The sequence below is a fragment of the Stenella coeruleoalba genome (assembly GCF_951394435.1).
Source record: "Stenella coeruleoalba genome assembly, chromosome: 12".
Classification (NCBI taxonomy): Eukaryota; Metazoa; Chordata; class Mammalia; order Artiodactyla; family Delphinidae; genus Stenella; species Stenella coeruleoalba.
Window position 1 is genome coordinate 78,616,303 of NC_137158.1, and position 26,616 is coordinate 78,642,918.

The 26,616-nt window shown below is 43.9% G+C and overlaps 1 protein-coding gene across 6 annotated transcripts in view; it reads left to right on the top strand.

The window, feature by feature from the left end:
• Window positions 1-26,616, top strand: part of TIAM2 (TIAM Rac1 associated GEF 2) — a gene marked incomplete at its 3' end in the record, with an annotated part of 230,178 nt that overhangs the window by 137,516 nt on the left and 66,046 nt on the right. For 5 of the 6 annotated variants that reach the window (XM_079939028.1, XM_079939027.1, XM_079939029.1 and 2 more), the window contains 6 exons: window positions 10,197-10,382; window positions 11,098-11,244; window positions 14,174-14,245; window positions 21,570-21,731; window positions 23,128-23,232; window positions 23,414-23,492. In XM_079939028.1, coding sequence (XP_079795154.1) covers window positions 10,197-10,382; window positions 11,098-11,244; window positions 14,174-14,245; window positions 21,570-21,731; window positions 23,128-23,232; window positions 23,414-23,492 — 751 coding nt within the window. The remainder of the gene's footprint in view (window positions 1-10,196; window positions 10,383-11,097; window positions 11,245-14,173; window positions 14,246-21,569; window positions 21,732-23,127; window positions 23,233-23,413; window positions 23,493-26,616) is intronic. The other variant, XM_079939030.1, reaches the window with a different exon arrangement.

Here is a 26,616-nt window from a genome sequence, read left to right on the forward strand (position 1 = left end):
AGTTGACCTTTGAATAACGCAAGGATTAGGGGCTCCAACCCTCCAGTGTGTAACTTACAGTTGGCCCTCTGTATTCAGCCAACCACGATCGTGTGGTACTGTAGTATGTAGTATTTACTTAAAAAACATCTGCGTATAAGCGGACCCGTGCAGTTCAAATCCTTACTGTTCAAGGGTCAACTGTTGGAGTAACAGTGGTTGCTTGAGGCTCCTGAGCACGTGGGAGCAGAGGTGTGGGCTAAGAAGTGACGAATAGCTGGTGGTTTGGTGGGACAGGTACTGGTGCCGCTTTCTCAGGGTCTTAAAAGTAACCCTGGGATAGGTCTTCCCTGGTGGCGCAGTGGTTGAGAGTCCGCCTGCCGATGCAGGGGACACGGGTTCGTGCCCTGGTCCGGGAAGATCCCACATGCCGCAGAGCGGCTGGGCCCGTGAGCCATGGCCGCTGAGCCTGCGTGTCCAGAGTCTGTGCTCCGCAACAGGAGAGGCCACACAACAGTGAGAGGCCCGCATACTGCAAAAAAATAAAAAAAAATAACCCTGGGATATAAGGTTTATTATAGGCTCTAGATCTAAGGGAGGAATATAGGTTTTTAAGTTGGGACGAAAATCGTGATGAATGTGTTATCTTTGGAAGATTAATCTGGCAGTGGCTTGGCGGTGGTGATGCTGGTGAGGGGCAAATTGAAGTAGGGAAAAGTGTTGGGTGGTGGAATGGCCCTGATCTGGATGTGCAGTTATGAAGGCCTGGCCCAGAGTAACACAGCAGAAGTTTAACAGTTTATATGGAAAATGTTTTTCAAGAGTACATCATTTTCTCTAATTTTATAGAATATTAAGGATAGTTTCCTGTGCCCCTGAATTGAAACAGAATATGCTATTTATTTCAGGAGTGCCGGCTAACAAGCTACAGAATAGTGTTTCCAAGGAACTGAAAGGGAAGTTGAAACTGCCAGGGAGAATAGAGGGAGTGGAAGGGTTTGGGGGGTTTTGACAAGGACACAGCTTCTGGGGACAGACACGTCTCCGCCCTTGGCCTGCTTCTGCCTAGAAGCCTCACCCTGTTCATGTCTGGGAAGGGGGCCAGTCTTGAGACAGGTCCAGACCGCGCAGCTTCCTGTCTGGGGCATGTAGCGATGTGATGCTGTGTCACCTTTACACGACAAATCAAAAAGCTTGAGGAGAAGGAGAAATAGCTTTTCCTGCATTTTCTCTGTACTACGTCTCCTCTGGGGTCCTGAATTTCCAGGATCCGAAAGTCTGTCATCAGAGATGCAACGCATGGATTCAGGTGCCCCAATTAAAAATTGCATATTGATTGTAGTGGGAAAAGGTATGGTTTTAACTTTTACTGGCGCTCTAAAATTTAAATTCAAAGGCATACTTTAGTCCAGTGGAGGGGATGCCCAGCTTGGAGTTTTCAGGTCCTTGTGTGTTGTCAAATGTTTAGGTCCAGGGAGAGAAAAGGGAAATTGGGCAACACTGAGATGCTCCTGGCCTTTTTTTCCACCCCCTCCTTTTTCTTTCTCTCTTTATGGCCACAAGAAGTCCAAGCAAACATTTTTTAAAAATTTAAATTTTCATTAAATGTAACTTTCTTTTTTCATAGTTGGTAAATGCTTAATTTATGATGTCAAAAGTGGTGCTGTTCTCTCTTGGGAGGGGGGAATTACTTTCACATAAATCCCTACACAAATCCAAGGGTCTATGGTGGTCGGTTGGCCTGAAGAGAAGCTTTTTTAAAATTAAATTTAATTATTTTAATTTTTTTACTGCGTTGGGATTTTGCTGCTTCGCGCAGGCTTTCTCTAGTTGCAGCGAGCGGAGGCTACTCTTTGTTGCGATGCGTGGGCTTCTCATTGCGGTGGCTTCTCTTGTTTTGGAGCACGGGCTCTAGGCATGCAGGCTTCAGTAGTTGTGGCACGTGGGCTCAGTAGTTGTGGCTCACGGGCTCTAGAGCGCAGGCTCAGTAGTTGTGGTGCACGGGCTTAGTTGCTTCGCAGCACGTGGGATCTTCCCGGACCAGGGCTCAAACCCGTGCCCCCTGCACTGGCAGGAGGATTCTCAAGCACTGTGCCACCAGGGAAGTACCAAGAGAAGCTTTTTTAAAGAAAGGGTAATTATTACTGGTGGCCCATTATGCATTCTTTGACAGAATCATTACATCAGTTATTTTAAGCACACTGTCCTAATACTGCTGTTTTTTCATTTCACTTCTCCCCTCCCCCCTCCCCCTTGCTCTCACCCCTTCCCCTACTCCCCGCCCCTGCACACATTCACCTTCTCATATTACACTTCTGAATGTCTGGTAAGAAACAATTTGGGTTGATCTTTAGACATTCCACCTGAAAATATTCTCCTTACCATATTGGCAGTTGTTAAGGTTGTAATTTATCTATGTTTTCCCAGAAGACTTGTGGTGGGTAACATGAGTTATATTTGCTATACCCACTGTCTTTAACTTTTGCCAGATGGTTGTGAAGAGAGCTGTTTGCTCTTTACTTGCAGACACAGAGAGTATGAAGCATTAAGGGCGGAAACAAGCACATGCTTAGAATTGCTTTTATGAGATGGTTTTGGACTAGAGAATGTTCTGTGATGCTACAAAGGCAAAGGTATTTACCAATCAAGATCAGTAAGAACCTGACCTCCTACATATCCCATAAGTATATAGTTTTCTCCAAAGTACTGAGCTGTGCTTTATCCAGTTACCATTTAAAAATCTCAACTTCACTGTATTTTATTTTACATAATAGAAAATATTTATTTACATAGCGCTTTGCCCCAGAGATCCCAAGAAACTCAGATATAGTCACTTACAGCCTTGTAACAGCTGAACTGAGGGTGCATGTTACATCACGTGAGAGGAAAGTCTCTGGAACAGGTTTTCTTGGAAGTGCCGAGGCAGAGGAGTTCCTTGTCAATGCCCTTTCCAGATAAAAAGACACTATCACAGTAGTAACGGCTGAATTTCATACCGCTGTGTGTAGAGACATGCTTTGCCTAAAAGTGGCCATCGTACGGGCTTGTCCCTGGGCGGCGACTCTGGGACAGGATGATGCAACTTGCATTTGGGCATATCCAACGTGGAGCAGACCGTCCACATGTTGGATTCCTTTTGAAGTCCTGAGGGAGAAAGAGCTGTAAATTAAGTCCAGTTAGTACTTTCCTTTCCTTCCCGTTTGTTATTTTAAACAAGTGAACAAGGACAAAACCTCCCCGCCCTTGGGCGGGTCTTGGCCTCCGGCCAGCCGTCTGCCCTCCCCATCCCGACTCTCTGGGCCTTTCTCACTTCCCGGGGTTAGTGAGGCTGAGAGGGCGGCAGGGAGGTGGTACCTTGGGAGGAGCAAACTGGCAGCGGGTGGGTTTGGGACTGGCTGGGTTCTGTGAACCACCGCAGGCTTCAGTTTCAACATTCAAGTTTGAAAATCATAACGAGGAGGGATTGAACTTAGACCATCGGAGACTGCGGTGAAGGGAAAGAAAATGAACAAAGCCTCGAGGAAGGTGTGATCTGAGAGGCGTGGGGGAAGCCATTTGGGCAGTAAAGCATCGGAGGTTTTCGAGAAGCGGGTTTGAGGGAGACAAGGCCAGATTACGGAGGAGCTGGGCCAGGACAAGCCTTCCTTCCGCAGGCCGCAGGGACCTGGTGGACGGGCTGGGGGCAGGAGATTAACATTCAGTCTAGTTCAGCGAACGTTTACTAAGTGCAGACTCTGGGCCAGGTGAGGGTGCAGACTGGGAATTCGAAGATGCTGTCTTTGCCCTCAGGGTGCTCGCAGTCTAGCAGTGACAGACAGCTGAGCATATAATTTCAACATAATAGAATGAATTCAGAGCAGATGATATTCCAGAGTGTTGTGGAAGACACACGTGAAGTTTAGCCTCCTGTGTAGTCATGGAGGACTTCCTGGAGGAGGGATGCCTGCATTGCTTCTTAAAGAATGAGGAGTTAATCAGGAGAGGAATGGAGAAGGAAATTCCGGGCCGGGGGTCAGCACGAGCCAAGGCAGAGCACTCTGAAATGCTGTGGTCACCCTGGCAGTTTGAATTTTCAGCACACGGTATGCAGGTGCTGAGAGATGACGAGTGTAAGCAGGACTGTCTTCTCTTTTCCCTGTAAGGCTGCAGAGGCTGCCGGTTTTGCCCTTCCTCAGATGCCTCTTCTGCACAAGGTCAGAGAGGTTTGCATCTAAAAAGCAAATCTGACCATGGGATTGCCAGGATTAAAAATCCCCCAGTGGACCCCATTGCTTACAGGATAAAGTCCCTGACAACCTCACCCCACCTCGACCTTTAGCTACAACACCAAACTTCCTGTAGGTTCCACTTCTCTCTTTGGGTTTTCCCTCAGGCAGAGAGGACCCACGTAGACCACACATGCAAACTGCCCTATCCCACCTGCCCCTGTCATCAGGCTCACCCCTGCTTGCCTGTGATGAAGGATTTAGCTCCTCCAAGGAGCTGCCCTTGACCCCCTTTCCCACCTCGCCATCAGGCACCTTTCTATATTCCCATGATTCTCAGGGTCTCTCTTTATCTCACGCATTGTTGTGTAGTTATCCCTTTGCGTATAAGGTCGCTCCTAGTATGAAATAAGAGCTCCCAAAGGGTGGGTGACTTTCTCCCCATCTGTTTCTCTGGTACTTGGTTCCAGGTTCTGTCTCCTTTGCTCTTCCCTGGGCTGGTCCCCACCCCAGCCCCTCACCAGCTCCTGGCTACCAGGCTTCACTCCTTCATTTCCCAAGGAATGTCCTCTCATTTTCTCTCCGTCCTCATGGTTTCTGAGTCTACTTCTCAAGGCTCCTATCTCGGGCCAGGATCCTGTATGATTCTACAGTAACTCCCTGCGGACCACTTGTCTGAATCACCCACCTGATGGATGAGTGGTTAGACGCTGGGAGAGGTGAGGGAAATGGTCCAGTGTCACACAGCTGTCAGGTGGCAGAGCATAAACACGGATCTGTGCTCCTAACCAAATCAGGCCTCTCAGTGAGACTTCAGTGAGTCAGACTGTGCTTCACTTGCTAAGGAACCATGGATGAATGGTTTTGTGTAAAGTAGAAATTAATCCTTAATTTACGTATTTTCATAACTTGGGTTTTTCAGCTTGATTTGATGGGAAATGTATTTATTATGAATGCACTCGGTGAGTGGATTTCCTAGCATGTGAATTATATCTCAAAGGGAAGAACAAAACAAAACTGATTTTCTAAACCTGTGGCTGGTTATTCTAACTACGGGCAAACTTCAGTGTCTTCTGTGTCACTAGCTGGGTTCTTCTGCGGAGGTGGGTGTTAGTGCTTGGAAAATATTGCATGGGAGTTTTTCAACTTACTCTGCCAGAAAGGAAAAATGAATTATCTTTTAGGACCAACCTAGAAATGGACAAATGGCCAAATACTGTGATCGAATGACTAAACGGCAGAAAATATTTTTCTAGGAGTTTTGGGTGTGGTAGGAATGTACTTGTCATCTTTTTTATGTATCACTTATTCAACTGTTATTTTTAGCATGAACCTTCATCTCCTTCCTCTCCCACTTTCCAGAGCAGACCGTAGCCTTTCTGAGCTCATTAAATAAATATAGCTATATTAGCAATAAAGAGGAAACTTTTGCATTGCATTTGTGTCAGTGCTTAAAAATGGGAGTTTTCCTCAATTTTTTGTTGATAATTTTTCTTTTACAAATGAAAGATAATGAAAACTTCCTTTGCGTGACTTGTCTTCATTCATGTTATTTTTGTGTTTTGTGCACAGGTATTAAAGAAATGAAAGCTCAAGTCCCATAGAAGTTGAATTTTGATTTTCATGTCCTGATGAAATAAATGTCTGGGGCAATTATCAGTACTTGTGGAATGTAGGAAAAAGGGGGGGAAAAACAGTCTTGGGTTAAAGGAATTGATCTGGGGCATTTTCATTTTTGATCATATTAGGAAAAAATCTCCAGAAATTCCCTGATAAGTGTGAGGTTGGATAATATTGCTATTTTGGTGACGATGGTTGAAATTTACTGCGGAGGTATGTGTCATAGATACAAAACTGTCTTCTATTTGTCCCTTTCATTTAAGGAAAATGTATCCGTATCTCATCTTTTGAGGGATAAAGGGATAAAAATAAAATGTCTTTCCTTTTAGTTAACATTAATTTGGGGCTGAACTTGAAGATCAAAGCTGGTAGGAAATTGAGAGGCAAGATTGTTCACCCAAATGAGAGTATGGGTAGTCTTACATCTTCTCTGTAGAACACCTGGGGATTTGTGGGTAGAAATGCAGTTGACAATCAGATGAAGATTTAACTGCAAGTTGCTAAGTAATTACTGGATAGTGCACGATACCCACCTTGTGAGCGAGAGGACCAGGGGCTCAGGGGCTGCGTTCTAAGTGCTCGATTGAAGCTTGTTTCTGCATGTTGCTCCCATCAGGATCAGCTTTGGGCCTTGGCCAACCTGGAGGGGCCGGCTTATTTTTTTTTTTTTTTCTGCGGTACGCGGGCCTCTCACCGCTGTGGCCTCTCCCGTCGCGGAGCACAGGCTCCGGACGCGCAGGCTCAGAGGCCATGGCTCACAGGCGCAGCCGCTCCGCGGCATGTGGGATCCTCCTGGACCGGGGCACGAACCCGCGTCCCCTGCATTGGCAGGCGGACTCTCAACCACTGCGCCACCAGGGAAGCCCAGGGGCCGGCTTATTGTGTGGCCCTGGTGAAGTCACTTTCCTCCCTGGGCCTCAGTATTCTCTGCTGAGAAATGAGGGTGTGGCGACCCTAACTCCCTTGCAAGCTCATTGCCTGTGTCCACAGACTTCCCCAGTATTACAAGGTCTGTACTGAGCTCGTGGGTCTGGCCTTTGTACTTCTCTCTTCCCTCTAAGTAACCCAAGCACCTGCATCCACTGGACTTTTTACCTGCATATTCTCCCACATCCTTCTCTACAACTTTGTTGAGTCCGTGGATAGAAAAATCAAATATTTCATTGTTTCTTATCCAACCACAGATCCTCATTTGAACACGCTCTCCGATTCTCTCCGTAAAGGACCATGACCTTAAAAGTAAGATAAATATTGTCTTTAAATATGGACTAGCTGTGTGACTAATGATGGCTTACTCTGCCACAGAGCTCTGTGGGATGAAGGATGTCAGGGTTCTCCAGAGAAACAGAACCAACAGGACCTGTGAAAAATATATTTGTAAAGAGATTTATTATAAGGAGTTGGCTCCTGTGATTACAGAGATGGGCAGGCCCCAAGATCTGCAGTGAGTCGGCCAGCTACAGACCCAGGACAGCGGGTGGTGTGGTTTGCCCCTGAACACTGGCAGGCTGGAGACCCAGGATGGGCCAGTATTTCAGTTCCAGTCAAAAGGCAGGAAAAAGGCCGATATCCCAGTGTGAAGGACCATTGGGCAAGAGGAATTCTTCCTTGCTTGGGGAGGGTCAGACTTTTTGTTCTAGCCAGGCCTTCAACTTACTGGATGAGGCCCACCCACATGAGGGACTGCAGTCTGCTTTATTCTATCTACCCATTTAAATGTTAATCCCATCCCAAACACTCATAGAAACGGTTGGATTAGTGTTGGACCACACATCTGGGCACCCCGTGGCTCAGTCAAGATAAGGACAGGACGCATCATTGAAACGGAGAAGTCATAAAGTCCATTCTCATTTTCTACTAAGTTCAGATTAAAAAATTCCTCTACAGTGTGCAGTACTGATTGAGATACCAGTTCTCTTGAAACATAATCACATATATTAACAAACTTCTTGATCTTTGTAAGGTCTGCTTTGGGCTTTTGGGGTCTCCCGGCGCCTTCTTCTTTCAACAAACCTAAGCATCTGAATTCATTTTCTTCCTATGAACTTACCTGCATTTTGTCCCGGGTTTTGGGTAGAGAGGTCTAGGTGTGCTGAAGATGATAAAGTGTTTCTGGCAAAATTTGAAGATTCCCTGTGTATCGTTTAGGATGGAACTGTCTTTTCCTTCCAGTGGTGCTTTGATGTGTAGTCATTTAAATACATTCAATGATGCCTTTAAAAATCTTTGTAAACCGCAGAAGTCAGTGAAAATATGAGAGATTGTCATCTTCCCTGATCTGTAGTGATTGGCATGGACCTGGGTTTTATTTTATTTGGTATTTTGTTTTTATTCCTCTGTGGATGGCATGGGCTCCTTTATTGTCTGGTATCCAATGACTCACTGTTTTTCTTTCCTTTCATATCCCACCTACCCCTCCCCAGAACCCCTAGAAAGCATCTCATAAGCTGTTTCACGTGGAGTTATAGATGAGGGATAAGCTTTAATACACTACCCAACCTAGAAATACCTGCATATTATTAGAAGACAAAAGAATGCGTCTAAGTTGTGGATGTTCAGGTGTCAGCTACCGAAGATATTTGTGAGACAGAACTGGGAGTATAGTGTTGCCGGGACTTAGCGCTCCTGGTATGTGTAGTTTATGGTTACAGAATACCCATCCATTACTTCTGGAATCTAGAACACTGTAACATGGCAAGACCACGAAGAGATTTGCAGTTCAATTGGAACTGCCGTGTTAGTCTAGAACAGTCATCCTCTCTCAGGCTGGTACCAGAGTTGTTGGAGGTGCTTTTGAAGTGTCAGCTTTTCTGGGCCTCATGACTAATGAGTGGACTCCTCAGGCAGTGGAGCTGGGCATTTTTCACTTGGAAAAGCCAGCAGCTCATTCTGGTATTGATTCAAGGCTGACGTGAGTGGGCTGTTACATCACTAGCAAGGTCACACGGCATCTTAAATGAAGTTAAACTGGAAATTGGGATTTTTCAGTGCACTCTGGGACTTTTGTTTTGCGGACAGACTATGACAGATCAACAAATTATTTGTTTAGACCTTGTAGCCATCATTTTTTTTGCGGTACGCAGGCCTCTCACTGTTGTGGCCTCTCCCGTTGTGGAGCACAGGCTCCGGACGCGCAGGCCCAGCGGCCATGGCTCAGGGGCCCAGCCGCTCCACGGCATGTGGGATCTTCCCAGACCAGGGCACGAACCCGTGTCCCCTGCATTGGCAGGCAGACTCTCAACCACGGCGCCACCAGGGAAGCCCCATCATATTTCTTTTATGTGGAAAAGTTGTGCAGTGACCTTCCTAAGAAATGGATACAGAGAACTTGGAGGGGGTCTAGGGAGCACCCAGAATTTGTCCTGCTTTTCCCTGGGCAGAGGCTGAGGGGACCATAGTGTTAAATGTCAGAGAGCCTTCAAAATATCATTTGTCCAGGATTACGGGTTGACCTGGAAAGTGTACCGTGAAAGTTTAGGATCTGTTTGGGTGCTAAACTTGGCAAAGCTAGAGATGCAGTTGTTGCAAATGAAATGACACAATTCTTGTACTGAATCGTTGTAAGCCTTCACTACAGACCTTCTCTTGAATTTCGAGATTGCTCTGAATACCATTTGAAGCCCTGCTTTCTGTTCTGTTCTGAATCCCTACGTTGGCAACTTACTAGGGCCTTTCTTCACCTATTCGTTTCTGTTTAAGTGAAGGTAATACTTAACACAGAACATACTTTGACATTCTTGGAAGAAGGGAGAGAGTGGCCCCCAGAGTTTGTACTTCTTTACCAACTCATGACTTAAGTTTTGAAGAATACGTAGAAATTTCTGTCGTGTAAATAATTTTATGTGTCTTAATAAGGATGTGTAGATGGTGATTCTTCTCTAATACACTTAAAATAGGAGTAAAAGCTCTGTTTGTCCTTCTGCCTGCAGTTCATCTGCTTGTTATTTTAAGTGATTCTCAGAATGTACAGCAATGTGCAGCCACTTGCCTCCATTGAGCCAGCATCTGTTTGTGTGCAGACCGGTTAATCTGATTAAGATTAGAGGCTGTGAATGTAAATGAGACAAAGTGAAATAACTGACTTTCAGTGGTGCATCCTGCCCTAAGTCAGCCCGGTTTTCAGCGCTAGAGCTCTCCAGAGGCCATGGCACGGCACCCTATTGGGACCGCCGGCTTTGTTTTGTCTTTGGCCATCCTGACGAAGTACAGTGCGGTCCGACCCCATGTGTTTGGGCAGGAGGGCTTGAGATGGGGTGAGCAGGGAAGGCTCATTTCAACCATGCAGCACCAGCTGAAATGACTTTTAAAGTTTGTGAAAGGGGTCACGTTTTCAATTTGACCCATGAGCACTTCTCATTTTTATTTAAATTAGTCCTATTCTTGCTTAAACAGATCCAGCAGTGGGAGCAGAACCTGGAGAAATTTCACATGGATCTGTTCAGGATGCGCTGCTATCTGGCCAGCCTGCAAGGCGGGGAGTTGCCGAACCCCAAGAGCCTCCTTGCTGCTGCCAGCCGCCCCTCCAAGCTGGCCCTGGGCCGGTTGGGCGTCTTGTCAGTTTCCTCTTTCCACGCTCTGGTGAGTTTCCAGGAAGGCTGTTCAGCGGCGTGAAGGGGGAGCGCTGCGGATGCTCACCTTTCTCCAGCTTGTTGACATTCCGCACTGCTGTGACTTAAGCCAATAACTGACCAGGGCCACCCAGGGGCCAGGCGCCGGGGGAGGGATGATTGGCGTCCTGCTACCAAGTCCCAGCATCCCAGCTTCTTTGCTGCCCATTCTCGGAATCCAACTCCTAATACACAGTTATTAAATATTCACATCTGCGTCTGCCCTTCTGTCTGTTCCACCTCGTACAGTCAGGAAGGTGGAATCCCCGAGGAGTAGCAACAATGGTGTGGAGATTTAAAGGGCTGACGGAAGGTTGTTTGATCTGTTCTCCCGAGAGCCCCACTGGGTTTTCTGAAATCGCTCCTGTGCAGGTGGCTTCTGTGGATAGTACTAGCTCAGCGTGGGTGGGGTGTGGGGGGGTGGCGGGTGGTCCGAGGGCTGTTGTGCTGACCCTGCTGTCCACCCCGAAGAGATGTGAATGTTGTAACTAGACGTGTTTATCCAGATAAGGGACATCTCTGTGGTGGATGCGGTCCTGGTATGTCAGACCTGCAGCAGTTCTGGGGGCTGCTCAGAACACATTTTATAGCAGGCAGGGCTTTACTCCTGTTCTAGGGCAATGGTTAATTCTCTCTGTCATCTAAATAATGGCGTCTTAAGATTTTTCTAAATTGTTTTGAATTAGGTATGTTCTAGAGATGACTCTGCTCTCCGGAAAAGGACACTCTCACTGACCCAGCGAGGAAGACACAAGAAGGGCTTATTTTCTTCATTAAAAGGGCTGGACACGCTCGCAAGAAAAGGAAAGGAGAAAAGACCGTCTATAACTCAGGTGAGTTTGCCAGCATGGGAGGGACAGCAGACCTAGCGGGAAATCCTTGATATGCCATAAATCATAAATGTTCATCCCCCTTCAGCATGAGATAAAAGTTCCTTCAAAGGGATGCAGTCTTAGCATGGATTTTTTCTCAAATGGAAACACACAATTTGCTCAGTCTCTTTTTGGCACTCCCAAAGAGGTATTCACACCTTGCTCACATCTGCAGCGCATGGTAACCCAAAAATAAGAATCATCAGAAAAGAAACCTTTAGAAGTAATTGTCATAGATTTTATATTAAAGAAAAAAAAGGAAGAAAGTGCTGATACATGCTCCCACGTGGATGAACCTTGAAAACATGATGCTCAGTGAAAGAAGCTAAACACAAAAGGCCACAGGTTTTATAACTCCGTTTACGTTAAAAGTCCAGGATAGGCACATCCATAGAGACAGAAAGTAACTAGTGATGGCCAAGGGCTGGGGGGAGGGGCGCGTAGGGAATGACTGCCAATGGATATGGGGTTTCTTTGGGGAGTGATAAAAAATATTCTGGAATTAGACGGTGGTGATGATTGTAGAACTTTGTAAATGTACTAAAAAAAAAAAAAACCCCAAAACCAACATGTAAAATTAATAATAGAGTAGCAGCAACTAAATTCTATGGATGGTGCCAGAGGCTTTGCGGACTTCATCTTTATGACACAAAGTAGGCGTTTTGTCATCACATTTTACATATGAGGAGCCTGAGACCCGGAGAGGTTGAGTCACTTCCTTTCCCCGGATGTTCACGCAGCGGCCGAGAGGCAGGGCTGGGACTTGGTCTACCTGGATGCTGCAACACTGGGCCATTGCTGCTGCTTAGTTTTCTGGAGGAAAGGCGGCTCTTTCCACATTTTGTCAAGTTAAAAATAGCCCGAGTGGGCTTCCCTGGTGGCGCAGTGGTTGAGAGTCCGCCTGCCGATGCAGGGGACACGGGTTCGTGCCCCGGTCCGGGAAGATCCCACATGCCGCAGAGCGGCTGGGCCCGTGAGCCATGGCCGCTGAGCCTGTGCGTCCGGAGCCTGTGCTCCGCAGCGGGAGAGGCCACAACAGTGAGAGGCCCGCGTACCGCAAAAAAAAAAAAAAAAAAAGCCTGAGTGCTTATTGTTGAAATGTGGCCCAAGGACAGTGAATTGTTTTCAGAACATTTTGAACACTCATATCTGAAGTATTTCCTAATGCTGTTAATACAGTTATATGATAATGATTTTTATGTTGCTGAGTGATATGTTTTAAGATTATTATTTTTTGAAAGACTGTTGAAAAGATGAGCTATCACAAAATGATCTGATCGTTTAAGTGAGTTGGGAAGTGAGTTGTGATGAAGTTCAAGGAAGTTCTTGTTTTTACTTCTGACGGGTTACTGTTATTCTGAATATGCTGGCAGAGAGGGTCACATTTTATGAACTTTATTTTCTAATTTTATATGGATATACACATTTGATTGTGCATAACAGTTTTGTGAAATAGGTGAGTAGCAGGGATAGAATCAACTTCTTTGACCCGTCTGTAATCCTAAAACAATAAAGCTGGAGGTGGTGGGACATGGATTGATTGACTGAAAGAGGGCAAACTCACATGGAATCCCTTTTACTTGGCCACTGTTTTTGTATACTCACAATTGGAAAGAATATCACGTTTAAAAATTGTGGTTCTGGACTTCCCTGGTGGCGCAGTGGTTAGGAATCTGCCTGCCAATTCAGGGGATGCGGGTTCGAGCCCTGGTCCAGGAAGATCCCACATGCCGTGGAGCAACTAAGCCCACGAACCACGACTGCTGAGCCCATGTGCCACAACTACTGAAACACGCGCGCCTAGAGCCCGTGCTCCGCAACAAGAGAAACCGCCGCAATGAGAAGCCCGCGCACCGCAACAAAGAGTAGCCCCCGCTCGCCGCAACTAGAGAAAGCCCGTGCGCAGTAACAAAGACCCAGCGCAGCCAAAAAAATAAATTAAATAAATACATTTATTAAAAAAAAAATTGTGCTTCTATTTGTACTTTAGTTGTGAAAGTAATCATTTGTGGGTTATAAATGGAAATGTATTTCCTCGTTATAGACTATAGTTAACTATAAACCATTGGCTAATGCTGGGTTTATGTTTTTGAATTCAACTTCTATGAAGTTTAAATAATGTCTTTGAGGCAAATTCTGATTTTAATCAAGGTAGCCAATTCTGTTTAATTAAATGACAACAATAAATATCTTGATAATTTGCTTATAAAATGTTGACATTTAGCAATTAGGTATGACCCTAATATGGTTTTTACCCCATCATATGTAGTAAATGCCCTTAATGTAAGATTTCTTGAGAAACAAAAGCATTTGGTTGAACATTTTTGTTTTAAAAAGATATGACACTGGTATTTATGTAACTGAATGCAGTCGAGGTAGTAGGTATTCGTAAATGTGTAAATGGCCTGTTTGTTAATGTTTAGTATTCTACTACAAAATCTAGAAGAGAAAAATTGGAAAAAGTAAAGGAAATTTTTCCTAGTCCGTCTACCCAAACACAGCCACTTTTAATATTTAGCTTTATTTCTTCCCAATATTTCTTCTACGCACATTTATAAAAGTTATAAGCTTGATTTTGGTGGCTTTGCTAACTTTGATTTCTACATCTTCAGAAACGTGTACTTCTTGGTAAAAGCAGCATCAGGAATATCCAGGGTGACTTGAATAATGTGTATCATAGAAAAGTAAAATATGTAACCGTATGGGAAGAAAAAAAGCAACTTAAAAGTTAAAACTTTACACGTCGTAGAGTAGTAAATAGTACGCATTGCAATATGAAGATCTTATCAAATGTCATAGCCCTTAAATTTTTCAATATTGAGAAAGGGTAGCCGCCAAACGAATATTGCAGAGCCGTTTCATTAGTCTTTTTTTCCCTCCTGCCTATCAGATATTTGATTCAAGTGGCAGCCATGGATTTTCTGGAACTCAGCTACCTCAAAGCTCCAATAACTCCAGTGAGGTAAACGTTGCTGTAGATGGTAGCCATCTTATTTTTACTTGGATGACACGAATGCTAAGTTAATGAGGGGATGCTAGTTCTGAATCTTTACCTGAATCTGTTGAAAATACTGTAAAGTTAGAACTCAAATGGTCCCGAGTAGGTAAAAGATGTTTGCAGAATTCCAAGTGTTTTTGAAGGTATCTAAACTCATGATAACTCCGTCTTCAAAGTGGTATAGCTAGACTAAAGCAACTTTAGTTCAAAATAGCAACTTTCATTTATTCGTCCCTATTCCTCAGCAGTTCTTACCGTCATTTGAGAGTTCGGTGACTCCAAACTTGCATTTTCCTCTTAGGGTGTCAGGGGGCTTCACACACATATTACATCATGCTGCAAATCAGTAGCCTTTGGTGCCCTCAGTGGAGCTGAATACAGGGGCCCCGTCTAGTCCCCAGGACAGCTTCTGACCGAGTAAATCCTCAGAACCATTTCTGAATGGAATTCTGGAGTAGGGTGAAGGTGGTCTGGGTGAGCTCATGCCTCTTCTTTGTGTCTTTTTCAAAGACACAAAGCTGTGTCTCCCCTTAAAGCTGTGTTTCATGTTACGATCTATTTCTCTTATCATCTGCTTCACCAAATTATTTTCTCTTAGGTTTTATGTCCAATAAACCTCTAAACCCTTTGTTGAGGTTGAAACATGATTTTAACGGCTTGGACAAACAATGTGCTGTTGCAGAAGTAGGCAGTATTACTTAACAAATTAATTGGGATAATTCAGTGACTTGGCCATAGTTTGAAAAATCTGAGGAATGGTAGAGTGTTAGACCCAGTGATGGGTCTGGGGGGAGGTGAGTGAGGAACTTTCTGGTGATCCTAAAATATACACCATAGACAACTACCTATTCTGCCTCCATGGGAGGTTGGCCCAACCGTGGGTGCTGAGCGTGGGCTCAGTTCCATGGTTATTATAGAGACCACTCCGGGGGGCAACTCTGCCCGAGGTGTCCTGAAATGGGGTAGAGAACCTCTGCTCAGAACCCTACCCTGACCTCCCACTCACAGAGGTCAGGGGCTGCCAGAGGGCAGGTCATGAGATGGGGTGCCTGTGCCCGGAGACTGTGTCATGGGCACTGCTTCTGGCTGGTCTCTGTGCCCTCCTTTGGCCAGCTTTGACCAAATGGGGCCCCGAGGAAGCCAGACCCATACCTTCCTTTTTTATAAAACACACCATCAAAATGGTGGACTTTTCATAATGAATAATTTCCATTCCCTGCCCCTTTATTTCTATATACATGCAGAGCTTATTTCAAAATCAGATCAAAATACACTGTCCACCAGGGATTTTGCTTGATTAAAAACAATTATTTCACTATTATTTACTTGGTTCTTTACAATCTTTTATGGGCAGTCATCCCACCAAGTGTATATATGTCATGTCTCCCAAGCAAACTTGTAACTAGGACCCTTGATTGTGTGTTCTCAATCCATGGCTCACTGCTAAGGATATAATACAGCTTAATAAATTTGCCTCTTGTCTATATTAGATGTAGCCCTTTAATGGTTGAGAAGAGCTGTTTGATCTGTAATGAAAACCCATAATTTTCGTATGTCTTCCAGCATTAAATAACAATTTAAAATTCCTACTTTGAGAGTTTAGAAATTGTATCATCAAAGCACTTTCTATTAACAGAACTTATGTTGGACTTTGAAAATAAATTTTTGCTAAAATAGCCATTAATGGTCAGAATTAAGCTTAGTGTTTATTTAAATTGGGCTTTAATTAACAAATGATCTTCTTGTGATTTAATTGACAAGTCCCCCTGGCGCTGGAACGAGTGAGAGGAGAAAATTATTGCATCCTTTTTTTTAGGCATATGTATTTAAACATTTATCCCTATTTGTTTTAACTAAACATTGCTTCTGCTGTAGCAACAGTGAAGAAATTCCTTTGACATATAGGGCTATTTTAATGGTGTGTTTATCATTTCTGTACTGTAGTACTCAGATAACTACGTTTAAGTGAGTTGCAGCTAGAATGAAGGGTATTTGGTTTTTTATGTCTCTGGGACTTAAAATTCTGCCTGTAGCTGGTTGAATAATTAATATTTCATTCCACTAGTTTTCCTTTGCTAATCGTTCTTGGGGAATATTTATAACTTGCACAAAACGTCTGTTTGTAAACAGTGTATTGTGTCCATTAGCGTCACACAGAAAGGCCGTCGTTCCTGAGTGTGGGGAGGGAGGAGGTCACGGGTATTTAAGAATATTCTATTCTAATCGGTGCGTCATATAACCGTCCAACAGTGAGTCACCCTAATTTGAAATCTGTTAAGGTTGGAATAAGGCCAGTCTTATCTGAGTTTTTTTTTTTTTTTTTTTTTTTTTTTTTGGCGATACGCGGGCCTGTCACTGTCGTGGCCTCTCCCGTTGCGGAGCACAGGCTCCGGACGCGCAGGCCCAGCAGCCACGGCTCATGGGCCCAGCCGCTCCGCGGCATGTGGGATCCTCCTGGACCAGGGCACAAACCCGTGTCCCCTGCATCGGCAGGCGGACTCTCAACCACTGCGCCACCAGGGAAGCCCTTATTTGAGCATTTTTTTAAAGGACACTTTGGCCAGCCAAAAACGAAAGCTGTTCCTAGGGTACTTCTTGGTGAGTAATAATGAGCCTCCGTCAACGTGTGAAGGGAGATGTTTGTTATGGAGATGTGGCAACCAATCCCTGTGGAGGCTCCGGATGGCAGCTACCCCAGAAGTTTCATTGCAGTTGCCTTGGAGCCCTGGGCCTTGGCTCTCTCTCCTGGAAAATTGGCTTGGGGTGTCCCAACTTTCTGCGGCAGTGAGTGAATGAAGTATTGTCACATCAGTCGTTAGCTCCAAACTGGAAAAAAAAAAACCCGCTAATGTTGTTTTTTTTTTAAATGGAAGCTATGAATGAAACCGCTTACTCTTGACCATAACTCGGGTCTGTTTAAATAGAACATTTAGTCTGGAACCGTACATAACATCCGTACGTGCACAGATGGATAGTACATAGATAGGTCTTTGTTTCCCTTTCATATCAACTGATGTTTGGGCCTCGGCCCAAGAAGGAAATAAACACCACCTCCTCTGTGACATTTTGCTGTTGTTAAGACAGCCAAGAGCACGTAACTCCTTTCGTGTTCTCTTCTCATCTCACTTGCTAACAGGCCTCCCTTTTTATCAGCGACTGCGGTGGGGGCCCCTTGGCCACAGCCAGGTCGTGGTTTTGCTGCCCACTCCCCTTCACCGATCCCGGCAGTAATTATGAGCCATTTGCTCCAAACGCATCTGCTGTGAGAACCCGCGGAGTTTCAGTGTTCTCTCCTTGAGGCACACGGGGCAGAAGTAATTTGACATGTGCTTTCAGGACCATTAATATGATAGTAATAAGAAATGCTTCTGTGGAAGTTGCCCTACCCTGAGGGCGGAAGTGATTTGCAAACCTTAACTGTAGTGGTCGCAGTGGCCTCGGCTGCAGTTCAGTGATGTTGCGTTTTGTGCGTGGCCGCTCAGCGCTGGACCACGCGGTGGTCTGGGCACCCGTAGTCACCATGATTCCCCAGGGTTTTGAAACAAGGGGTGATTCTCATGCGGTTCTTTATAGTGGCCATTGTTGAATTACGGTGGTCAAGCCTACTACAGTGTAATTCCACAGTCCACACTGAACTTCAAAAAAGGTCTTTGACATTGTTCATGGCTGTTTACAGTTTATGTAGTACCTTCAAACGCCATTCCTCACACCAACCTCCTGATTTCTCCATGAGGCTGGCGTGCTTTAGCCCCTTGTAAAGGTGAAGAAATAGAAAGAAGCCCAGAGACGTGAGATAACCAGCCCTGACAAGGCTGGGATTTGACCCACATTGTCTGTTTGTTATATTTTTTGCTGTTTCATTTGTCTTCTCCAGGAACTGGAAACCTTGAACAGGCTGATGGGAAACTTAATTCTGTGGGGAGGGGGGATGGAGTGGGTGGGAGGAGTATACAGGGGTCTCAACAGAGGTGGCCAACCGGGGACTTCTGGGTGGGTGGTTAGAAGATTAATGTAGCACCTTTAAGGCTAAGCAGAGAAAGGAGTTTTCCAGATACATCAACTTGCTGGGCTTATTTTCACGATTCCCTGTTCCTTTTATGAAAAACAATGTAGGAGAATATCTTATCTGGCTTATTGAAAATAAAGCATGTGATTTCAGCATGGATAACATTGACCCTTGAGGGAATCAGTCCAGTTGTTTTCTCCAAGTGGGTACATCTTCCAACAGCCTAGGAGTTCTGTAAGCACCAAGTAGCCTTTTCTTTTTCTGGTTCTAATTGACGAATCAATGCTACATCCTCATGGCTTCCTTTGAATGGCCAGATTTTACCTTTCTTTAATTGCGTACATTTCTAGGGGGTGTGTGTTGTGAGAGTGTGTGAGATGCACAGGAAAAAATTACACGTAAATGTTCACTGTAGGATCTCTTGAGAGGATCTGAACCTTCCACGGCCTTGGCTTTGATAGGCATCGTCTCATTTGTCATTCAGTTGATCTTAGGTCAACAGTGTAGACTCAGAATGATTCCTCAGAGCACTTGTAGGCACAAAACCTTGTTTCATCGAATAGAGTGTGAACATCTCTTGTCCTTTGCATCTCTTAGTTTGCCTGCACGCTTTTCCCTAGCCTAGAACTTCTTCCCCTTCAGTAATCCGCTCTTAGTTCTTTTTCTTGAAACTTCAGGGAGGATTAAGAACTTGACACTGTGTAAATAGATTCGAATAGGATACTGAAAATGGACAGCCTTTACTTTCCAAGCCTGTGTGTGACTGTGAATTTCTCGTTGCATCCAATTCAACATCCATGGCTTGGGTGTGTTCTGGGCGCAGGACACACTGTGTGGAGGGCTGAAAGAGACTGAGCATGAGCAAGACGGAGCCTCTGTTGTCATTCATCTCAGCACCTGGGGGCGTGGGAGCAGCCTAGAAATGACTGTCAAGTGGGCTGGGCTTCGCTAAGTGCTGTACCGGGACGTTGGGGTGTAGATGCGTCTGAGTGGAATTGGGGTTAAGGGGCGAAGAGAGCAGGAGACACTTCACAAGGGGGGGGCAGTGTTTGAAATAAAGTTGAAAGGTCTATGTAGTTTCAGCATAGAAGCTGTGAGGAGGGTAAAGCAGGGGAAGGAGGTGGAGGCGACCAGGGGTCTGGAGGCAGGAGAGCGCTGCTGCTTTGTGGAGGTGTCAGGGGAGCCAGAGCATGCCGTGCGTCCAGAACAACGCCAGAGAGTCCAGCAAGTTGGCTCGTGTCCATTTCGCGAGAGGTAACTGACTGCCGGGCTGGTATTTCTGTAGTGCAGCGGCAGGGAGCAGAGGCTCAAGCCCGCTTCCAGGGTTCAGATCCCCACAGTACGACAGTCACAGCTTCCTGTGGGAGCGTGGGCAAGTTTCTAGAATTTTCCGAGCCTCATGATTCTCACTTGTTAAATGGAGGGTTGGGACAGTGCCGACTGCAGAGGGTTGTAAATGGTGAGTGAACGGGCAGTGTGTAGTATGGTCTCTCTGGGGTGGACAGGAGGGCAGGGGAGGGTAGTTGTGAATTTGTATTTCCCCGTCCCTCCCCCAGCGGGCCATCCTAGATCACGCCTTTCCTATTCTGCTCTGAAAGTGCAGACCTGAATTGCTTTGCAGTGGCAGTCAGGGCGATTTGACTTCCTCTTGGACGGGCTCTTTGTGGTTTCTTACTCCACAGTGACCTCTGCTGGGGTTTTCGTTTGAGCAAGCGTAGTTTGAGAGGCGGGTTCTGCGCCTTTAAGGCAGTGCCTGCTTGTTGCCGATGCATGTGAAGTCCCTGCTCAAATGAGCAGAAGTGCCTGGAGGTTTATTTAACCAGAGAAGAAAATGTGACCCATGTGAGATGGGACCCTACAGGGGAAATGCCGTGCACCAGGGGAAACTGGTGTCCATGCTGGTTCCCTGCGTTCTCCGGGCATCTGGTTATCTCTCTCTCTCTCTCTCTCTCTCTCTCTTCCTTTTGCTTTGGCACATGAGGTTCATTTTCATTCTAGGCTGTGATCATCTTTCCAGGAAAATGTACAGAAAGTGACAGATCCAGAAATGCTACTTTAAAGATGAGCGAGCACCACGTTTAAAAAGACAACACAGGAAGATTGATTCTTCCCTTTCTTTGCCTAAACCTGTTTTTTTTTCTTTTTTAAATTTCTTTATGTATTCTAGTATTTTGATCCTATACAGGAGGATCTTTTGCTTTGTGGTTTTTAAAAAATGCATAGAATTCAAAGTAAAGTCAGGCATCAATGACAACTTTAGTGTATGATAACGTGGGACATAATAATGTGATAGTGTTGGATCTGAATGTAACGTTTTCTGGTGTGTAAGGTGTTTTGGCTTCTGTGATCTCCTTTGCTCACAAAATTTGTATTATTAATTAGTCAACTTAAGCAATTGTATTATATTAACAGTATCCCCTCTTACAAAATAGAAGTCAAGGCTCAGCAAGGGAAATGTCCTGTTGCTGCTGGGGAAGTGGTAGAGTTTGTGACTTGAACATCAGTCTTTTGATTTAAATCCCCAAGTCTTGTCTTTACCATCAGACTAATGTGAGAACCTAAGCAGAAGGAAACATTTCTGAGTTGCTTAACGAATGTTATTTATTTTTGTTGATAAATTATAGAAGTACATATTAGCATGAGGTCATGGAGTTACTGTGATGGTGACGTTTAGGAAACAGAACTTCCCTGGGAAAAGTTTGTGAGAGGTGGTATGTTTGGGGATGATTTCTAAAAGTGTGTCTAGATGTGAAATAGCTGAAGGATGGAAAACCATTTAGCCCAGGATGAGGGGTTGATTTTAAAAAACAAGTAGAAATAAGAGAGAAGAGAAACGTGCTTGGATTAAGTTAAACACAGCTCCCGGTTAGAATGCAGGCGGGTGTCAGAGGCCGTGGGTGAGAGGGTGTCTGAAATCCACTGGGATCATGGCTCAGACGCAGACTTCACTGTGCCCCAGTCAGCCGGCAATTTCTAGAGCAGTAAGAGGAGATACTGAGCAGCCCGTCAGTGGCTGCAGTGTCCTAACTTGGGCTAAGGCCTAGTGGCTAGAACTCGGGAGGAGGAGGAGTTGGTTGACTTTGCTCAGCCTCCCAGGGCTTCAGTTGCACGTGGGTTAAACAAATGAGGAAATCTCAGGCTTGTCTGCCCCAGAGGGTCATGAGAAGCCAGGATGCGAGGAGTGTGAAATGGCTAACTATACATTAAGGGGGCATTTCCCCAATAGTTTCCATCATTTGCTTATCAAGTCTGTCCACCTTTTCCTTTGGGATCTAAAAACAGGTGGATGACCTGCTGCACATATACGGGTCAGCAGTAGATCGTGTTCCCCGAGACGGCTCATGGGAGAGCCAGACTGACGTTCAGTTTCAGGACCATCAAGCTGTGACCGTGATGATCAAGCCGGAACACAGAGTAGAAGATATTCTGACCTTGGCGTGCAAGGTAGTGGATTTTGCGGTAGAAATGTACTTCTGAATGGAAATAATCGTTCACATCGCCCTCCCGTGCCTTCTAAGTTTGAGTGGTGTTTAAGACCTCACTTTCTACACGAAGGAACCAATGAACGTATTTGTTAATTAACACATTAATTATTAGCATTCTCTTCCTTCATGTCTTAGAAGGATAAGTCATGACCCCTTGCCTTCATGAAGAACCTGAACTATCTTACTGGAATTCTATGTATACCTCTATATCTGGGATAATTATGAAGGCTGTTGTTATTTAGGTTACTTAGAGATGGTGCTCTGTGAGAAAGTGGTGTAAACTTTGAATTATTTTGATTTGATCCTAAATAGTTTTATCAAGTTTCTCCAGATTAAATGAGTTACTTGGTCCCATCCACAGTTGCTTCATGGAGATTGTTATGAGATGGTGTTTTATTCATTATTCAAACTGGGTTTTATTTTGAAAAGGAAGTTTATGAGACATTTTCAAGAGAGCCCTCTGAGATCCATGAAGCCGACTCAGCAGTATCAGATCAGATGCTTTCAGACCACCAGATGGCGCAGTAGAGCTGAAATATTTTTAACTTTGCAGAGAAAATGCAAAGTCGTGAAATGGTAAAAAAAGTCATGTAGAGTTTGGTAACTCTTTACCACGAACACTGACTTACTAGATCATCGTTCATTTCAGTCCTCCTTTGTCACTGACTTACGCCTTAGGATTCCAGACATTTATACACACAGGTTATAATCATGAATTTAATTTCCTTTCACTCCATTATGTCAGGTGTTTATTCAGACAGCAAACAGTATTGTTCGATAGCAATGATATTACTTATTAAGTTGGTAAGCATTCTGATAGAGGAGGTCAGAAGTAGTGGGTGAATTAGACCCAATTAGAACAGAGGCCTGAGATAATTTGTCATTGTTGAAAATGTGTCTGAGAGAGAATGTGTGCGTGTATACACCTTTTCTTGTGAAAAGTGGTTGGAATAGGAAATTCCTAATTCTGAAGTCTGCAGAATATGCGATGGTTGACATTTCACAAGTTTCCCTACTTCAGTAACAGGAAACAACTTAAAGTTAGGTACAGTCAGTCTATAAAAAGAGAGCCCTTGCTGATGTTGAGATATATTCTACTATCAGATATCTATGACCATACTTCTTCAAATTACCTCTCTTGCTTTTAGTGATAAGCAGTATCATTTAGAGAAAACCTTAAAAATAATTATTTGTCCCTTTTTTTCTTTTTTGCTTACTTAAATTTGAGCTCTTATGTAGCTTTAAGCTCAGCAAATTATATATTTCTTTTAGAAATTTCCACTTTGATTTTTAATGAACAGTGATGCATTTAGAAAGAACATTCAACATCTGAATAATTGTCTTTTTCTTTGTAGATGAGGCAGTTGGAACCTAGCCACTATGGCCTACAACTTCGAAAATTAGTGGATGAGAACGTTGAGTACAGTATTCCTGCACCGTATGAATACATGCAAGAGCAGGTGAGTGGGCTTTGGCTTCAGAAAGGGACATCTGAACCCCACCTGTGGCCCCTTAATTTTAAAAATACGTAATCTGGGGGGAAAGTTCTGTTTAAATTGGCATCTGGTTTGGAAACAATCAAAATAAATTTCCAGATATTATGACATCAAATCCTCTGATTTTGGTTTTTACCTTTTGTAGGTTTATGATGAAATAGAAGTCTTTCCACTAAATGTTTATGACGTGCAGCTCACAAAGACCGGGGGTGTGTCTGACTTCGGTAAGGTTAAGGAACACCCTCATCAGAGAACTGTCTGGTCCATCCTTGCCTAGCTTGCCCCAGTATCTTTGCCCCTAATATTTTTTTTTTACATTTTCAGAAACTTTGACAATAGTTTCTGAGCTTCCTTTCTCTTTCTTCATTTCTATTTGTTTATATTTGTTTATATTTATTTATATATGTAGGCTAAAAGGTATGTATTACTATTAGTTAAAAATGCCAAACTAATTAAAAGGGATGAATGTAAAAATTGAAGAGAAATTTGAAATGATGGTGATAATAACAAGACAATGGATTTATAGTGTGCTGGGGGCGGTTCTAAGCTGATTAACTTCTGATTCATGTAACAGTTCTTTTTGTCTCAGTGTCTTTGCTCTTAGCTTTTCACTCACCTGGACGGCTCCCCTCATTTCTCCCTCCCCCAGTCCCTCCTCTCTGAGTATGTAAATCTGACCTGTCCTTCAAGAACTAACTGAAAGTCTGACTTTCTTGAAGAAGGCTTATCTGATTGCTTTGCCTTCAGTTTAACAGTTAAGGGTCAGTGTTACCCAGATCACTTCATAGCATTTATTTATTTAACTTACATAATGGGTTTATATTTAATATAGTACTTCTCACCATGGAGATGTTACTCAGTTAATATAAAGATTGTTTTTGTTAAACATTAAATCTCTTCTCCATTTCAATTTTTTTTTTAATAACTTTATTTATTTATTTTTGGCTGCGTTAGGTCTTTGTTGCTGCGCCCGGGCTTTCTCTAGTTGCAGTGAGCGGGGGCTGCTCTGCATTGTGGTGTGCGTGGGCTTCTCATCGCAGTGGCTTCTCTTGTTGTGGAGCATGGGCTCTAGGTGTACGGGCTTCAGTAGTTCTGGCTCGTGGGCTCCAGAGCGCAAGCTCAGTAGTTGTGGCACACAGGCTTCAGTAGTTGTGGCACGTGGGCTCAGTAGTTGTGGCTCGCAGGCTCAGTAGTTGTGGTGCACGGGCTTAGTTGTTCCGTGGCATGTGGGATCTTTCCGGACCAGGGCTCGAACCCGTGTCCCCTGCATTGGCAGGTGGATTCTTAACCACTGCGCCACCAGGGAAGCCCCTCTTCTCCATTTCAATGTCAATATAAAGTATTTTTTTTACATTAAACCTTTTCTCCATTTCAACGTTAGATACATCGAATACGTTTTTCTAAACATTTTCCCCCACAAAGAGATAAGTTTTATTTTTTGACCAACTGTATTTAATATCTAGGTGCAGTATTAACTTGGGAGATAACAAAACAAAAATCCATTAAAAATATGGAGAAAAGACTCCTCAGTGATGCAGGAGGCTGTGATTATAACTGAACAGTGGCAGTTTCCTAGGATTCTGGGCAAGTTTTCTTCTTCCTATTGAGAATTCTGAAACTATGAAATATTACTTATGCAGAGTTCAGCCATCTCACTTCTTTGACCTTCTTTCTAACTAGCAAATGCAAATTACAGACGGCATTTTTCAGTGCATTATTTGTTGTGAAGAAAACGTTTTGTTTTCCATTTAACATAGTATATCAATTTGTTCCTATTTATAGGGAAATAACCAAGACCATGAAACTACCCTATTTACTGTTTCTTGGGAACTTTCAGACACCAAAGCTCAGTTCTGAACCTCAATAGCACAAACGTTTTCAGGGCAAGGTTTGATTCAGGAGGCCCTTCAGAGTCACATCTGTCCATTTCTCTTTCGTGCATACACCCCCGAACAAGCACAAATGCCTGTAATGCTGAGAACCACACCTAACAAGAGAGCGATTGCATCTCGGGCTTCTACTTTTGGTGCTGCAACAGGCAGAGATCATGATGTTGAGATCTTGAGGTGACTGGTTCTTGAAGGCTGAAAGTTTCAAAGAAAGTGCTATTTGTTTAACTCTATCAGTTCAGGATGCTGAGGCTAAGAGGTTCCACGTGACAGCGGCTTCAAGGAAGCAGCCATTCACCTGGTAGCATTTAATTCTTGCATTTCTGTCTGTCTGTGTTTAAACTTGGCTTTGAGCTCTTTATAGACTGTGTTCACGTCTTAAAGTTCCTTCCTATCTTTTGCCTTTTACCATAGGAACTTGATAATTATATAATGGTCAGTAAATATCTCCGTAGAAAGATTATTTCGTGTTAGATATATTGACATAATTATTTTGCTTAAAATGACTCAAGCTGATTAAATCCTAGTCATTGTAATATGTTAAGATTTCCGGTTTATGATTTGTTCTTTTTGTACTTGATAAAATTGACATGTTCTTTGTTTCTTAATTTTACGTCATCTGTTTGACCCCAAGTGTTATGTTGGTTTTTCCTCTGAAGCCCACTGAGCATGTTGACTCTGTTTCTATTGGCCTTTACTCTACTCTCCGCAGTCCCCATTGGTGAATCTTCTTTGCATTTGAATGACTGAAGGAAGATACTTGAAAAGATACTTTTTGGTGACCACAATCTTCTGGGCTCTGCCGGAGCACAGAAGAAACAGGGGACATGCCTTTCTTCCTATTGTCAAGGAACTCCCAGTGTTATGGGACCAAGACATGGAAATGTGTGTTCCCACCATGGAATCACAGTCAAGGGCATGGAGTACAGAGGGCGATGCATTCAGAGAAGGGCCGTCTCTCCTGGTTGCCTAGCCCCATATAGAGTTGTTTCTGAACAAATACTTTGTATTGAAGCGAACTTAATTTATTTTAATAAGACTATATTTTGTCTCAACTTTTTAAAAAAATTAAAAAACATTTAAATTGTGGTAAACTACCCATAACATAAAGTTTACCTTCATAACGATTGTTAAGAATGGTTAAAATGACAATTCAGCGACATTAAATACATTCATATTGTTGTGTCACCATTAACAGCACTTGTTTGCAGAACTGTTTTTGTCTTGCAAAACCGGGACTCTGTTAAACAATAACTTCCCGTTCCTTCTTCCCTCAGCACCTGGCAACCAACCTTCTGTTTTTTGTCTCTATAAATTTGACTGCTCTAGTCCCTCATATAAGTGGAATCATACAGTATTTGTTCTTTTGTGGCTGGCTTATTTCATGTAGCATAATGTCCTCAAGGTTTGTGTTGTAGCGTGTGTCAGAATTTTCTTCCTTTTTCTGAGTGAAGATATT